This window comes from Corticium candelabrum, chromosome 4 (assembly GCF_963422355.1).
Source record: "Corticium candelabrum chromosome 4, ooCorCand1.1, whole genome shotgun sequence".
NCBI lineage: Eukaryota > Metazoa > Porifera > Homoscleromorpha > Homosclerophorida > Plakinidae > Corticium > Corticium candelabrum.
Genome location: NC_085088.1, coordinates 1020427 through 1036182, shown reverse-complemented (window position 1 = coordinate 1036182; position 15756 = coordinate 1020427). Strand labels below are relative to the sequence as shown.

The following is a 15756-nucleotide window of genomic DNA, read 5'->3' as shown; positions in this document are numbered from 1 at the left end:
CTAAATTTAATTAATTAAGGTTAGGTTAAAAGACTTCACTGTTTCGATCAAGTGTTGATAATAATTATACGCAAAATGCTATTTATTACTAGTCTAATTTATTTATTTCATCTTATGTATATAGTCTAGATTGACTGTACTGTGTGGCTAACTTGTTGTAGCTAATCTAAGTTTATCTAATTTATAGCATTACACATAGATAATTCAAGTATAGTTATGCGGTAATTAGTTAATAAGTGATTCGCTAATGTTAGCTACACCTTTGATTATAATCTGTTGTTTATGCTCTCGCTGGCCAGTATGTGGGGAGGGCACTGTACAGCTCACGTGACCTGCTAAGTCGGTGCCAACGGGGCCCCCAGCCAAGCGTGGTGCAGTGTGGTCACAGTGGTCCGATGGTAGGAACGAAATTCATTATTGGTTGTTGCGTCGGGCTGCTGGTGGTCATGTTCGTTGCCCATCCTGTGGTATCATTAGGTAAATAGCTGCGACTTCATCTGTATTTACCTAGGACTCTAATTTATTACGTGTGACTGCATCTACTCTACACATGAAGCATGGATGAGATCTACAGATCTATACGCTCTAAATTATTTTACAGCTGTTTCCTTCACTTTGTTGGCGACTCTAGAGTGGTCATGCTACGAGCATTTGGCGAAAATAACGAGCATGACAAGCGTGTACACTGTACGAGCGGTATTTCGCTCGGTACTTCCATCTCTGCAGTACAGCTGTAATGACAGGTGAAAGAATATATGTATTATAGGTCAATGCGACTCGCTTGGCATCGTCTTCAACGACAATTTCGATCATTCTGCTAATTTCAGCTCAACGCTGTGGTAATAAATTACTAATAATTGCTTGTTGCGTTGTCTTTGTGGTGCACACAGTAACTAACTTTGCCTTTCTACTTAGGTCCAGTAATGTGGGCGTGACAGTAGAGAAAGCTTGTACGACAAATGCTAGCAACACCTTAATTTCGAACAACGTCGCGGTATTTGGAGGGAAACAAGGCTCTGTTCGCTATATGGTAAAACTTTAAGTTGAATTTAGTGAGGATACACTGGGATTTACTATTTTTAGACAACCGCATTTCTTAACCTGGGCAGAGCTCGCGTTATTCAATTTGATGCGGGTAAGTGTACGACATAACATAATATTATTAGTCTACGTGTCATTTCTGTCATGCTTTGTACAAGTTTATGGTATTTGTTAAATAAATGATTAATGTGTGTTTATATAGTTGCGTGTCCATGGTCTTCTACTACATCTACAATCATTTTTGATTTACAATGTACTACTGATAGCAACGGAACAACTTGGGAAATACTGCAATCATTCTCGTATGCTAATGCATGCAACAATTTATCATTTAGTTTTTTACTGATGGATTTGCTTTACACATAGACAGAATTTATCGGCTCTTTGTGTTTTAACAGCGTGAGTAAAGGTGATGGAGGAGTTCGCGTTCTGTTCAACGTGACGCCTGCTATGAGAACAATTACGTCAAACTTTAAGTTGCGAATTGAACAGAAGTCATCTTTCAGCGGTAAACACAATCAAGCCTGGGCAGTCGATAACTTCGTTGTGTTGGGTAGAGGGCCGGAACCGATCAATGACGATTTTGATCCCATTCAATCATGCAATTGGCTTACACACACAGCAAACGTCACGGTTGGTAGTAATAAATCAATATTGTGTCTGCATGAATATTGTGTCATGCACTTTACTCTGTACATTTACTCTTTTTGCATTTTCGCTGTTGCAGTCGTCTAATTCAAGCGGCAACGCGTTAGTGTTTCTTGGAAACGCAACGTTTTCGACTGGCCATTATGCCATTACTGTTCCTATATCCATTCCTCACGTCAGTCCTCTGATCGTATCTACAAGTCTGCTATTTGAGGAAAACTTTGATGTAATGCCTGTAATACCGTAAGTTACGAGCCAATATGTATATACTAGCGAGAGTGATATACAGTGTATTATATAGTTAGTCTATATCAATTATATGTCTTTGTAGTGGCAACAAATGGGAAAGTTTAACTGGTGGAATGGTTGTTATTCCTGACTGCGGGAGTATTGATGCAAGAAAAGCGGGTAATGCTGTATATTTTTTTCAATCCGAAACTCGCGCTATTCAGACGGCACGCCTGAATTTGATCAGGGCTCGGTAAGCTCGTATTTTACGTATTTTTTTGTGACAGTTTGTTAGAGCATTCTTAGAGTGTCTACTGTTCATAAGTGACAGTAAAGTGCTTATAGTTTCTCCGCATAATAGTTTTGTATGAATCTGTCATTTCTATATATAGATCGCTGTCATTCAACATTCGAATTGGAGGAGGAAGTGGCTGTGAAAATGCAGATAGTGGCGAAGACGTTGTGGTAGAATATCAACCACTAGGATCGTCGTCGTTCACTACCTTCAAAACACTGGCTTACGACGGTAATGCTACTTGTTTGTATTTTACAACTTGCAATATGAATGCGCTACGTACAGGATACCCGACGGCTAAACTTGTTGTCATCAGTCTTCCTCTAGCGGCTATGACGGCGGCAACAGTTATAAGGTGGCGCCAGCTATCGCACAGCAGCATCAACTACGACGAATGGGTCCTCGATGCAGTAAAAATATCTGATACCGACTTGTCAAAAATGATCTTTGGTGAAAACTTTGACAGTGTCTCGTCTACTCCGTATGTGTTGACAAAATTACATCATTAATTAATTAAAACGTGTGCATGTGATGGTAATGTGTAAAAGCTGTATATTTGGTTATAGAAACGTCAAATGGCAGAGTATTCTGGGAGGCTCATTTATTACCCCTGATTGTGGTAGTATTAGCACTCCCGGATCAAGCAGTCGAGCTGCATTCTTTAGTAAAAGCGGGACACGCTCTATCACAACACAACCGCTGGATCTCAGCAGTGCATCGTAATATTTATTCACAAATCAGTTTTACGTTTCTTGCGTTGTATATTACTGTTGTACCGTATTACATCAGCACAATATCTTTTCGGATTCGATTGGGTGGGACGAATCCCAGCGGCTGCGAGCAACCGGACAATGGAGAAGACGTGATATTTGAGTACAAGACTAACGTCATGCCTTACACGGAGATTACAAACTTGGCATATAACAGTAAACTAACTAAATTTATTTGTTTTATTATTTATGTATTACGTAACGGCTTGTTCACATTTATGTATACAATTCGTGTATGCATATATTTAAGCACTGGCGTAGGAATCAAAGGGCTGGGCAATCTATATTTAAGCCCTTTTCGTTCAGTAGAGCATGTTGTCTAGCACAAGCAGTATACAGCTATTGTGCAAATCTGTATGAAGCCCGGACAAGCGAAGCTATAGCTAATTTTTTTGCGCCGAGATCTGGAACGCAGATACATATTCGTATTGGTCTATTATTGGTATAGCTACGTCACACTTTTACATACCTTGAGCACTCCAGAGACAAAGGAAAAAGCTATGACATTCTGATAAATTTTGTTTTTACTCACGGCGGCGTCCAAGCGCATCCTTGCTTGTAAATCTTCCTACGCCACTGCTTGTCTCTATTGTAATGTATCCAACGAATTGCTGAGTATACGTATCTCTAAAGGTTATCAGACTGCAACTCTCGTCAAAGTTACGGTACCGGTTGGTTTACGTACTTCGGACGTTACGTTGCGTTGGAGGCAGGAATCTCACAGTGGATATGCTACGGATGAATGGGCGATTGACGACATCGTTATTATAGGGCAAGCATTCAACGTTGCAACAACACCTTATTACATCATAAACGAAGATTTCTCTCCTGTTCCTTCGATACCGTAAGATTTACCAACAACTGACTGTGTAGCGCAACTTAGGGATATTTATATATTTTTATTTGTTAGAGGTGCAGTGTGGAATTCTATCAGTGGTGGCAGTATTACAACTCCTGATTGTGGAAGTATATACTTGTCTGATTTTAGTAGTGAAGCTGCCTTTTTTTCTGGCGTTGCCACGAGATATATAGAAACTGTTGCTCTGAATCTTATTACGGCCAGGTAAACGCAGAATGTTTTTTGGCTCAACTGTTTTACATAGCACCGTATATGATCGTGACTTGTGCATGTTTTGTTGCTTTGAGGAATACGCTGTTTTGTTGTCCGTTGTACTGTTACCATGCTGTGATCTACTTTGCTGTACTATACTGTAGACAGTATTGTATTATATTATATTGTATTGTGTTGCGTATATTGTATTCTATCGCATTGTGTTTATAGCACTCTGTCATTTCGTATTCAAATTGGCGGCGGAGGCGCATGTGAGACCGCAGACAGTGGTGAGGATGTAGTCTTAGAATACAAAACAGCAACATATGCATCATACTTGCAACTGAAGCTTCTTTCGCACTCTGGTAATATCATTCAATCATTGTCTGTCAAATGTATGTAAAGTATTTAGATAGTAATGTGTCTGTAGATTATCTAACCGCTCAAACGGTCATTATTACCTTGCCTATTCTTGCCAAAACGTATTCGACAACTTTAAGGTGGAAGCAACTCAGTCATAGTGGCTCTACTTATGACGAATGGGCCATCGATCACGTTCAACTGATGTCTGTTGCACCACACACTAGTACAGGAAACGTCGTGGTGTTCAACGACAATTTTGACAGTGCTCCCACTATCCCGTATAACGTACATTTATATGTAACTTTTTGCGGTTTTTCATTTCGTCTTTTCTGTTTTAGCGGCACACAGTGGCTTGCAATTAGTGGTGGATCTTTTCAGACTCCTGACTGTGGCAACGTTGACGTCACTGGCTTCAGCAGTCAGGCTGCGTACTTTAGTGGATCTAGCAACAGATACATTCAAACGCAATTTCTAGACATGACGTATGCAACGTGAGTGGCACCCAACGAATTTGCAATCTGTAGTACAGTTTGTTTCAGACGTAGCTGAATAATGTGTTGTATTATATTGTATTATATTATATTGTACTATATTATATTATATTATATTATATTATAATATAATAATGGGCGGATATGTGTTATTTGTGTTATATATATATATATATATATATATATATATATATATATATATTATATTATATTATATTATATTATATTATATTATATTATATTATATTATATTATATTATATATAGATCACTTTCGTTTCGTGTTCAAATTGGATCAACAAGCAGCAGTGGTAGTGCATGCGAGACAGCCGATTATGGAGAAGATGTTATTGTGGAATATCAACCTCAAGGAAGCGCGTTGTTTGATTTTCTGTTAACTTTGGGATACGACAGTAAGATTGCTGACTACAACTGTTGCAATGGTAATACCTTTTACTTGCTATTTTGGACTACTATAGCGTACCGGACTCCGACAACTGTCACGATTTCTTTACCCGCAGCTGCCATTACAACTGGAACATCATTGAGGTGGAGACAGGTGTCTCACAGTGGAACAGGCTTTGATGAATGGGCTCTCGACCACGTGACAGTTTCAGGCAAAAGACCGCAAGACAAGTTTGTAGTTATCTTCTTTGAAGACTTTGATCATTTTCCGCAATTTCCGTATGCATCATGCTGACCCTCGCTTGATGTGCGATGTTTAGTTGTAAAATGTTTTGTATGTATATCTTAGTGGGACTAAGTGGCAGTTTTTATCTCACGGTACCATCCAAGTTCCCGACTGTGGCAGCATTGATAAGGTGGGGTACAGCGCGCAAGCGGCGTTCTTTAGTGGAGGCTCTGACCTTGATAGTCGGTACATTGAAACTGTTGAATTGGATCTCACTGCGGCCACGTACAGAGTTACATATTAGTGATACCTTTTACTCTTTCAACTCGTTTGTTTGACAGCACGGTGTCGTTTCGTCTTCGAATTGGTGGTGGAAGCTGTGACGTAGCAGAGACTGGAGAAGATGTAGTATTGGAATATCGCGTTTCTGGCTCTTCGACGTTTATTCTATTGGCTTCACACTCTGCTACCGGTCAGTTTCCTTTTATCGGTTTTTGCGGTGTTTGTAATTTCTGTAGTACATCTAAACTTACAGGTTATACGCTTCCACAAACTATTACTGTCATTTTGTCAGACGCTTCTAAAACAGCCTCTACTGTTCTCAGATGGAGACAATTGAAGCACAATGGTAAAAGTTATGATGAATGGGCGATCGACCATATTCGCATTAGCGGAACGCAACCGATCAGTCCTTTTCCTTCTCTTTTTGCAGAAGACTTTTATCCTATTCCAACTTTTCCGTAAGATGACATTTCTGTTTGTCGTGTATTGAATGTAGCGTTTGTTGCTTATTGTAGAGGAAACAAATGGAAAGCTTTCTCTGGCGGTACTGTTAAGCAGCCTGACTGTGATGAAATAGACCTACCTGGCTACAGTTTACAAGCAGCCGTTTTTAGCGGTATCGGCAGTCGCTCTATTGAAACACAAGATTTAGATCTCCGTACAGCTCAGTGAGCAGCAACCAAACATGTGTCATAGATGTAACAGCAACTCTGCAATGGTGACATTGTTTTACAGAACGTTGTCGTTTATTGTGCAAATCGGTGGAGCAGAAGCTCTTTGTGAGAATGCAGACTTAGGAGAAGATGTTATCGTAGAATATAAAGCTAAAGGAAGTGCAGCTTTTGTATCTATTATTACTCTTCCTTACAATTGTAAGTAACTAACACACAAGTTGTTAGATAATGTTGTGTGAATAACATGTTTAACGTATTAGCTTACAAAACATCAACGACAGTCACTGTCATTCTTCCTTTACCATCGAGAACGAGCTCGACGTCGTTGAGATGGCGCCAACTGTCTCACGATGGAACTGATCTAGATGTATGGGCTCTAGATCACATACGAATTCAAGAATCAGTTTATGATCGTCGCCACGTCGTCAACTTCGACTTGTCTTTTAGCGTACAAGAGTCTTCTAGTTACGACGTGAGACTCGAATATTCTACTGATTTTGGTCAAACGTACGCACTCGTTCAACCTGACTGTCTACCGTCGAGTTCTCACTGCAGTCATGCGTTGGTAAGTAACAACATTTGTGTGAAATATCGTGGCAATGTAAGCGGTGCGATCGTGTTAGCTGAACAGTCAATATTCTGCCGTGCTATTCAAACATTGGAGACGCCTTACCGTACTCTTGCCTCTTGTTGCAGTTTCTACTAACACTCAGATCAGATGGAGACAAACGGAAACAGACAAAAGTGATTGGGCAATAGACAACGTCTATTTTGGTGAGCATAGAACGAGACCTTAAGCAAATAATTTTTTCTGTATTGTTGTTCAACATATAGTTTGCTGTACTGTGTGATATGAGTTGAATGTTGTTAATTAGCGCGGTTGTTCAGCCAAGTAGTGGCAAGAAAAACAATTTTGTAGACATCAAATTCGTCTGACTTAACTTCTTTCGACAAAAACAAATTTTTAAAATCTGGGCACTCTTGGCAATGCATTGTAGATAGTTTTCAATATCCAGTATGTCATATTAGACATGTTCAACCGACGACAATATGGTTTGCGGATATTACACGCTTAATTGCATTAATGCAAGCAATCTCTGACAAAAATAGTTAATTGGTACACTGATAGTCTTAATTAAATAACAACCACTATAAATGTCAACATTTTCAGTGCCACTTTTTCTTGCCACTGCCAGGAGATTACACGTTTAATGTATAGCACTAATTTCATCTTGCAATATCTACAACAATGAAAAACAGTAAATTTAACCTTTATGTAGCAAATGCAGTAGTGTCTGTTTGTTATGTTAGGCGTTCAGTGCCCTGCGTTCTGCAGTGGTCACGGTCGATGTCACAATGCGACCGGTCAATACGAAGGTCTGGTGTGTGGAGGTAACAGTGACGGTCAACCGTGCGCTTCTTCTTACACTTACGACAGCAAAACATACAAGGGATGCACTCGTGATGGGCGCGAAGGCATCGACGACGAATTGTGGTGTTCGACGACTTCGAACTACGATAAAGACAAGAAATGGGGATATTGTGTGTGTGGTGAGTGAAGAACGTCTAGTATACGTGTTGTGTTGTACAGTAGAATTTAGTCTCTATTGTGCTTGCAGGAGTGTGCCAGTGTGACCCTGGTTATAGCGGTCCATCGTGTAGCAAAGTATCAAAGACATTACCTCGATTTTTGAAAGAAGACTTTGGTAAGAGTTTGTCTAGTATGAAATGGGGATGGGTTGGAGGCGGTACCATCGGCACGGTGTGCGGTACCGTAACGTCGGGAAATAGTCTGACGTTCGATGTGGGCAGATCTCGTCTTCTAGAAACCATCGATTTGGATCTTACGGACGGTACGAATGTGGCGTTTACGATTCGAATGGGATCGAGCAAATCCAAATGTCCTCGTCCGTCTGACAATACTGAAAACGTTTTTGTACAATATTCCACTAATGGAGGGATGACTTGGACGTTACTACAAACCATTCAATTCAACATATCGCCTTCTTTGAAATCTTACAATCTTTCTATTCCGAGCGATGCCAAGACGGCATCGACTCGTGTTCGTTGGTATCAACCGATTGCCAGCGGTTCTAACTTGGACGTGTGGGCTATCGACGACGTCGCTATTGAAACGGATGTTAGTAAACTACCATGTGCCACTTCTCCGTGCGTCAATCAAGGTCAATGCACAAACGAAATAACCGGCGGCTACAACTGCAAATGTCCTTTAGGTTTTAGTGGGAAAATGTGTGAAGTTGTACCGAACCATTGCCATTCTAAGCCATGTCTTAACGGAGCCACATGTAGTAGTTCTCTATTTACGTTTGACTGCGATTGCTTTTTGGGATTTACTGGAACTACTTGTGAAAGAAACATTGATGAATGCATTATAAATCCGTGCAAGAATGGAGGCACTTGCTTAGATTCGATCGGTAGTTACTCTTGTCAGTGTGCTGTCGGGAAGACAGGACGTCATTGTCAAATCGACATTGAATGTTTGCCGCAATTATGTCGGGATGATGGCACGTGTGACGATCTTTTACCAGGCACGTGTAAAAATGGTGGCACTTGTCAGGAAGGAATTTGTCTTTGTTTGCCCGGTTTTACTGAACGACAATGCACTTTACGTATCGACGATCTATGCACTGGCAACGCATGCAAAGAGAATGCGGTGTGCAGTCGGTTATCATCCAGTAGATATTTGTGTGCTTGTCCGACCGGTGTTCGTTGTACTTGTGAGACAAATCCGTGTGAAAATGATGATACGTGCATAGTGGGCGAGGCGTTCGGTCGATATCATTGTCAGTGTGTTAAAGACGATTTTGGTGGAGCGACGTGTGCTGCCGTACGAATGAAAAGCAATGAAGGCAGCTCGACGGCTAAAGGCGACGGTGTTTCAAATTGGCCGTATGCCGTTGCTGCATGGGGACTTGCCGTTGCCGTACTCATTCTTGCGACTGTAATAGTCGTCATCTACAGAAGACGCCGACCGAATGCAACACCGTCGTCTAATTTCGACTATACTGCTCGCTCCACGTCACTCGTGCAAAATCCATTGTTTCAGGAGGATGACGAACAGAGTCAGACAATGTTTGCTGATGCGACGGCTACAGTTCCTGAAAGTCTAAGCTGCTCGAAGTGTTCGCTTTCTGCTCTTCAGCCAATGGCTGCTCAAAAGCCACATTTCGGACGGATCAATCCCGTCTTTCGTGCCGACACGTTGCCGCACTCCGACTCGCCAACTGTGTAGGAACAAGTGTATGACGAACCACACACTATAGCCACTCCTATGTATTATTCAGGTCTACCGTTTGACGCTGAGAAACTGCCGTCAAAAACCGATGAAAAGAAGGAAAATGCATACGAACACATTCAGTATTAACTAAAAGTATTTGCGTAGTCGGATGTTCGTTACGTGTGCGTTCTTTCTCAATTCTTGTCGCTATTATGTAGAATGTCTAGATCTGCATGTATGACTGGATGGGCTGCTTTCTGAGCGTTACGAGAATGCTTTAAACTTTAACATGCAGACATGCCCGTGAAAGCGCTAATTTTACATTTACTATATACTTGTCTAGATGTTTATGTGCTAATATCAATGTACTCTACAATAATCGTTTAGTTTAGAGCGCATAGTCTATAAATTACATAACATTTGTAGGCGATTTGCGCTCTCAAGATTTAACGCGCTTTTTGAAAATCCTGTCTCTGTCTCTTTAAAATAGAACTTTAGGTCTATTAGTGACCGAATTTTGTAGTGGCGTCGCTACATGTACATATAGAGAGGCTTGGAGAGTCTATGACGACTATTACCCAATAGTGTAGATGCGGTTTTTTAGACAATAGCGAAGGTTTCATAAAATGTTAACCCAGCAATTGGTCTCTCTAATTTGGAGATCAAGCAACGTCATTGGCTTTTGACTTTAAACAACTTGTTGATATTTAATTAATTCGTACTTAGTTTTCATGCTAATTGCCAGCCACATACGTATATACGTTAGTTGATATATACACTGTTAGCACTATGACTGTATATCAATTAACTCAATTTCTGATGCAGACTGCAACAGTAGGCAACTAACGATGGCAAAGACGTAACATGCACTAACTGATGTGTATTGCATTGGATTCAAATACATAAAATTTAAGTATTAAAGTCGACTTTATTAATTAAACGTCTGTATCATATTATTTAAATTATCTAGAGTACAAATTATATTGTGCAATCGAACACCGGTGCAACGAGACTACAGTCGCGTGTCACTTATCCCACCCCTGGGACCGGACTCTGTTGGATAAGTGAATATGTTGGATAACTGAAGCTGTTACGAACTTATCTATTGTTTATATTATACGGCATTTTTCACATTAGGTATACTGAATGTAGATGTGAATTTAAACGAACCAAATGTCTTATTAATCTAGAAATAAAAATTATATGATTGATTGTAAATTTATATAATATGCAGGATGCGTATCTGTCATATCATGTCATATCATCAGTCTCATCACCCACTTAGCAAGCTTGCCTGTCGGATAAGTGAACATCGGATAAGTGATACGCGACTGTATATCTAGCAAAGTACGCATCCAGAACTACAAACGCCTATTACCGCACTCTATAGTAAAGACAACGTAAGAAAATTTCCGGATCTCAGCTATCCGGTGTCCTATGGATAGTTGATTTCAACACTAATCGCGATGACGATTAGCTAAATATGAATTGTCAATAATAACTATTAGCTGCTTCCAGTCAAGACCGCCTTCAATTTGACCTCTAAGAGCATTACGGAAAACCACTGGGGCTTCAAAGCATACCGCTCATGTGATGAAGTAACTTTAGTAAGAGTCAACATCCTCATCATTTCCTTCACAGACATAGATCTCTTCGCTGTCTGAACTTGAATCGTCTTCTCTGCCTACCCGTATAATGATTCCCTCTATGGCTTAGCTAGAGCAACAAGTGACCCCTCCTCTAACCAATTCCTAAGCATCTAAACACTTCACCACAATTTCCACGTTGTCTCTAGTTTAGGTATGGACTTTTTAGAATAAATACGGTACTGTACCTGCATGGTTGCTACATGCAGTACACCACGAAGTCGCAACATGATTTGGGAAGACATTAGGGCAATCCTCGACCTAAACCAACATCTACATCTATATCTTGCTAGACGTGGCGGCAAAGTCGAGCAGAGTTTACTTTGTAACTCTAGACCGGGACTTCAGTTTACACATGCATTGCTTAATTAATTGACGTCATATTCACGTGCAACGGTAATTACGATTTCACGTGGTCCCTAGAACTCTAGCCAGCAGTCGACCGACTTCGCGATGACGGCTGCGTTGCTTGTGCTCGCATTCGCTTTGCTGGCGGCCTCGACTCACACCGGAGTTGCAGCTCTAGGTAAGAAACTGCACATACATAGCTTAGCCAGAGTGTTACAAATACCTAGAGCATGAAGTTTATGATGGCGGCCAATCTAGTACACCGCGATGGTCCGTCGTAACTTGGCTTTTAGTCTTTAGGGCAAGGCTGGAGACCCTATCAATGTTATTCATACAGCCATTGCAAGAATATTTTTATCCTAGGCCTCTACGTACAGTACTTAGATCTTGAAGCGCAAATATCCACTAGCAGTAAGTAGTATCGTGTTGCAAAAATCGATTTTGCTTTGACAATTTCTTTGAATTCTAACGCGCAACGATCTTGCACTGCTTGTTGACGTTCTGCGAGAAGCGAGATCAGATAATTAGCACATAAGATCACGTGCGGTACAAGGCAGTACCGGTAGAACCGATATAGTACTAGTAGGTGTGTGTGTGTGTGTGTGTGTGTGTGTGTGTGTGTGTGTGTGTGTGCGCGTGCGCGCGTCAATAAATGAATTATCTTCAATCTCAACGATTTTTGCAGGTCATTGTTCTTCATATGGTGTGTACCTCAATGATGACTTCGATTCATCAGCTGTTCTGAACACAAATTTCTGGTACAGTACTGTAACATCTGTTTACAATGATATAAAACTTACAATGAAATTGCATGGATTTGATCTCAGGTCGTCGTCGTCGTCTGGTGTGCTTGTCCAGAAGGCTTGTACAAACATCAGTAGTAATGCTATATTAAGTGGCAACGTACTGGTATTTGGAGCAACGGCGGACACTTCACGGCAGCTGGTAAAGCAACTCGCCAATGCATTGACGTCGTGCGTTGTTATTTACCTTGTCTTATACGCTAGACGAGCAAACGGCTCAATCTTAAGAACGCCGAAGCGATTACATTTGATGCCGGTACGAAGCAGTTAGACTGTTAACCCAAGATTTCTGTATACACCCATGAAAAGAATTCACTCGTTTGTACTTTGACAGCGGCCTGTCCCTATCCTGCTACTACAGCTACAATCACGGCTACTTTGTCTTACTCTACTGACGGAGGCAACACGTATCAGGCGGCCAGATATTTTACGTACTGAAGTCACACACATTAATGATTATCATTTTAGTCTTGCAGTTTGTGTTTTTTATGTTTAGAGTGAGGAAGAATGGGCCCGGAGTGCACGTTGTCGTCTCGGTCACACTAGCAATGAAACTGTCTGCTAGCGTCTATTTGCGTGTCGAGCAGAACTCGTCGTTTGGTGGTCAAGGCAGTCAAGCGTGGTCAATCGACAATTTTGCTGTTTTGGGGCAAGGACCACAAGAAATCGATGAAAATTTTGATAATCTAACGGCGTGTCATCTGTTGAGTCAGTCTTCTGATGATGTTAAAGTAACTAATCAATCTATTTCTTTGTTCGGTCGACTCGCTCATGCGTTTTGTATTAGCCCTATTGTTCATCGTCCGGCAATGCCTTGGTCTTCTCTGGACAGGCGTCGTCATCGGTCGGTCATTATGTGACTTCGATCCCCCTCTTCATTCCACACACCGGAAATGCTCCAGGTACACCCACAGGTGTCGCATTTAAAGAAGATTTCGAGCCGATTCCTGCTATACCGTACGTGTTGTCTACATATTACACAGCCGACTGATCTTAAATTGTAGTCACGTGTTATAAACCACAGGGGCACTAAGTGGGCTGACATTAGTGGCGGAAGAATATCTATCCCCGAGTGTGGAGCTATCGATTCGACCGGCGTAGGGTACGCAGCATACTTTAACGACTCGGGCAACAGATTTATACAAACACAGAAGCTCGACCTAACACTGGCCAAGTCAGTCGATGTTTGCAGCAAATGTTCTCTAAAGTTTAGTGTATCTAATATCTAATTTCGAGTAGATCTCTGTCTTTCAACGTTCGAATCGGAGGATTATCTGGATGTGAAAATGCCGACAATGGAGAAGACGTTGTAGTCGAGTATCAAGTACAAGGAAGCTCGACGTTCGTGCTACTGCGAACGCTTGTTTATAGTGGTATCACTACAAGTGCATTCGAGTGTAGTAGCTACAGTCGAATAAAGGACACTCATTTGTTATTTAGATTACCGCACGGCTAAAACAGTTAACGTCAACCTCCCCACCTCAGCTCAGACGAAAGCCACTACACTTCGCTGGCGACAACTCTCGAACAGCGGCAGTGGGTTTGACGAGTGGGCCATCGATCACATTCTTGTAGCAAATCTCGTTTTCATAAGTAGAGTCATCTTTAGTGAGAATTTCGATACAACACCAACTATTGGGTAAGCATAGAGTAGCAAACGTAATGAGTACACTTATATTGTATCAGTAATTGCTACAGTAATCACATTTTGTTAGCTGGTAATGAGGCTTTAGTCATCATATATCTCGATTTTAGTGGTTCAAAGTGGGCTTCAATTTCTGGAGGTACATTTGCCACCCCGGACTGTGGTAGCATCGGTCTTTCTGGCACCAGTACTCGAGCAGCTTTCTTCCAAAATTCGGGAACTCGTAGCATTCAAACGCAACCGTTGAATCTCATCGATGCCCTGTCAGTTCTCTATCTGTTAAAGCTTTCGAGACTCTTACCGATCTTTGTCATCTAGGACTCTGTCGTTTCGTGTTCGTATCGGCGGTTCTACCGGTAGCACTTGCGAGACTGCCGATTCAAACGAGGATGTTGTTGTTGAATACCAATCCGGAAGTACAGCGTTTACAAGATTACGACTGTTGGCTTACGACGGTAAGACATACTTGTTTAGTCACACATTATAGCAGTAAGTTATAAAACTACTGGTGCTGTTATGCAAATTCCGTTTCATTTTAATTGTTATTTTAGGTTATCTAACAGCAACTAACGTGACCATTAATCTTCCTGCTGCGGCTCAAAAAGCTGCAACGACTTTGAGATGGCGTCAGTTAACAAACAGTGGCTCGAACTTGGACGAATGGGCAATCGACGACATTCAAATACTACGAACAGATGTCGGAACAACTCCAACTGCAGTACCAACTACTCCAACTCTTGCAACAATATTTCTTGAGAATTTTGACACGACACCTACAGTCCCGTATAACCACACTATAGTGTCTCATGTCTCAATGCGTTACATATGTACATGTCTATTACAGAGGTGCCAAGTGGCAAGCAATTCAAGGAGGCACGTTTACTACACCAGACTGCGGCAGCATTGATCCTGGTTTCAGCTCAAATGCTGCTTTTTTCAGTCAGTCAGGAACTCGATATATTCAGTCGGCAGCATTGGACCTGAGCAACTCTGTGTAATTTTGTTGTGACCGACTCTGAAAATTCGCTAATTTGAGATTTCTAATTAGAACTTTGTCATTTCGTATGCGTATCGGAGGAACCAGCATCAGCAGTACGTGCGAGCAAGCAGATTCAACGGAAGATGTAACAGTGGAATACAGCACGTCGGGTACCAGCACTTACACGCAGCTGAAGTTGTTGGCGTACAATGGTATGATCGAGCCGTATACGTAATAGCTATTGCACCACTGCACAAACTGTATGTTCCGTTCAGGTTACGAGTCTGCTAGTACAGTTACAATAACGATTCCGTCGGGAGCGAAGACTTCTAAAACCACTCTAAGATGGAGACAACTTAGTAATAGTGGCTCATCATACGACGAATGGGCACTCGACCATGTTTCTATTACTGGCTACGTGAACGTCCCGTCGCCACCGCCAACGTCAACAATCTTTTCAGAAGATTTTTTCCCGGTGCCATCAATTCCGTATGACGTCTTCTGCGCGTTTTCTACTTTTACATTAGCGTATTGCTTACTTTACTATTTTTGTTATTAGAGGGTCAAATTGGCAAGCTATTTCATCGGGTTCCATCAAAACTCCGGACTGTGGAAGTATCGATC

General features: G+C 41.4%; 2 protein-coding genes and 1 long non-coding RNA gene across 3 annotated transcripts; all 3 read left to right on the top strand.

The window, feature by feature from the left end:
- Positions 1–377: 377 nt before the first annotated feature.
- LOC134178188 (reelin-like) lies at positions 378–10156 on the top strand. The gene is made up of 28 exons (XM_062645006.1): positions 378–477; positions 767–839; positions 916–1030; positions 1084–1135; positions 1244–1343; positions 1440–1674; positions 1769–1932; positions 2021–2170; positions 2310–2443; positions 2498–2693; positions 2779–2931; positions 3002–3138; positions 3616–3826; positions 3893–4045; positions 4265–4398; positions 4464–4674; positions 4735–4887; positions 5154–5299; positions 5366–5570; positions 5641–5802; positions 5859–5989; positions 6053–6257; positions 6315–6467; positions 6535–6671; positions 6734–7038; positions 7097–7247; positions 7785–8024; positions 8093–10156. Exons 1-28 carry the CDS (start codon positions 396–398, stop codon positions 9724–9726), a joined length of 5922 nt encoding a protein of 1973 aa, XP_062500990.1. The 5' UTR covers positions 378–395; the 3' UTR covers positions 9727–10156.
- Positions 10157–11810: 1654 nt separating this feature from the next.
- Positions 11811–15151, top strand: LOC134177945 (reelin-like). The gene is made up of 14 exons (XM_062644722.1): positions 11811–11883; positions 12391–12463; positions 12533–12650; positions 12713–12764; positions 12843–12939; positions 13005–13239; positions 13296–13465; positions 13533–13682; positions 13748–13881; positions 13949–14147; positions 14207–14416; positions 14472–14608; positions 14705–14936; positions 14998–15151. Exons 1-14 carry the CDS (start codon positions 11811–11813, stop codon positions 15149–15151), a joined length of 2034 nt encoding a protein of 677 aa, XP_062500706.1.
- A 164-nt stretch (positions 15152–15315) lies between these two features.
- On the top strand, positions 15316–15746 carry LOC134178190 (uncharacterized). Its single transcript, XR_009969596.1, has 3 exons — positions 15316–15344; positions 15408–15621; positions 15692–15746. It is a non-coding gene; the product is annotated as an uncharacterized LOC134178190 (long non-coding RNA).
- The last annotated feature ends 10 nt before the right edge of the window (positions 15747–15756 follow it).

Bases quoted from the DNA above. Each gene is read 5' to 3' on its own strand.
- LOC134178188 (XM_062645006.1), top strand. From the start codon at position 396: ATGGTAGGAACGAAATTCATTATTGGTTGTTGCGTCGGGCTGCTGGTG. The intron at 6,468-6,534 runs GTGAGCAGCAAC...ATTGTTTTACAG, and splicing joins TTAGATCTCCGTACAGCTCA to AACGTTGTCGTTTATTGTGC. The intron at 7,248-7,784 runs GTGAGCATAGAA...TTGTTATGTTAG, and splicing joins AATAGACAACGTCTATTTTG to GCGTTCAGTGCCCTGCGTTC.
- LOC134177945 (XM_062644722.1), top strand. From the start codon at position 11,811: ATGACGGCTGCGTTGCTTGTGCTCGCATTCGCTTTGCTGGCGGCCTCG. The intron at 11,884-12,390 runs GTAAGAAACTGC...CGATTTTTGCAG, and splicing joins CACCGGAGTTGCAGCTCTAG to GTCATTGTTCTTCATATGGT. The intron at 14,609-14,704 runs GTAAGACATACT...TTGTTATTTTAG, and splicing joins ACGACTGTTGGCTTACGACG to GTTATCTAACAGCAACTAAC.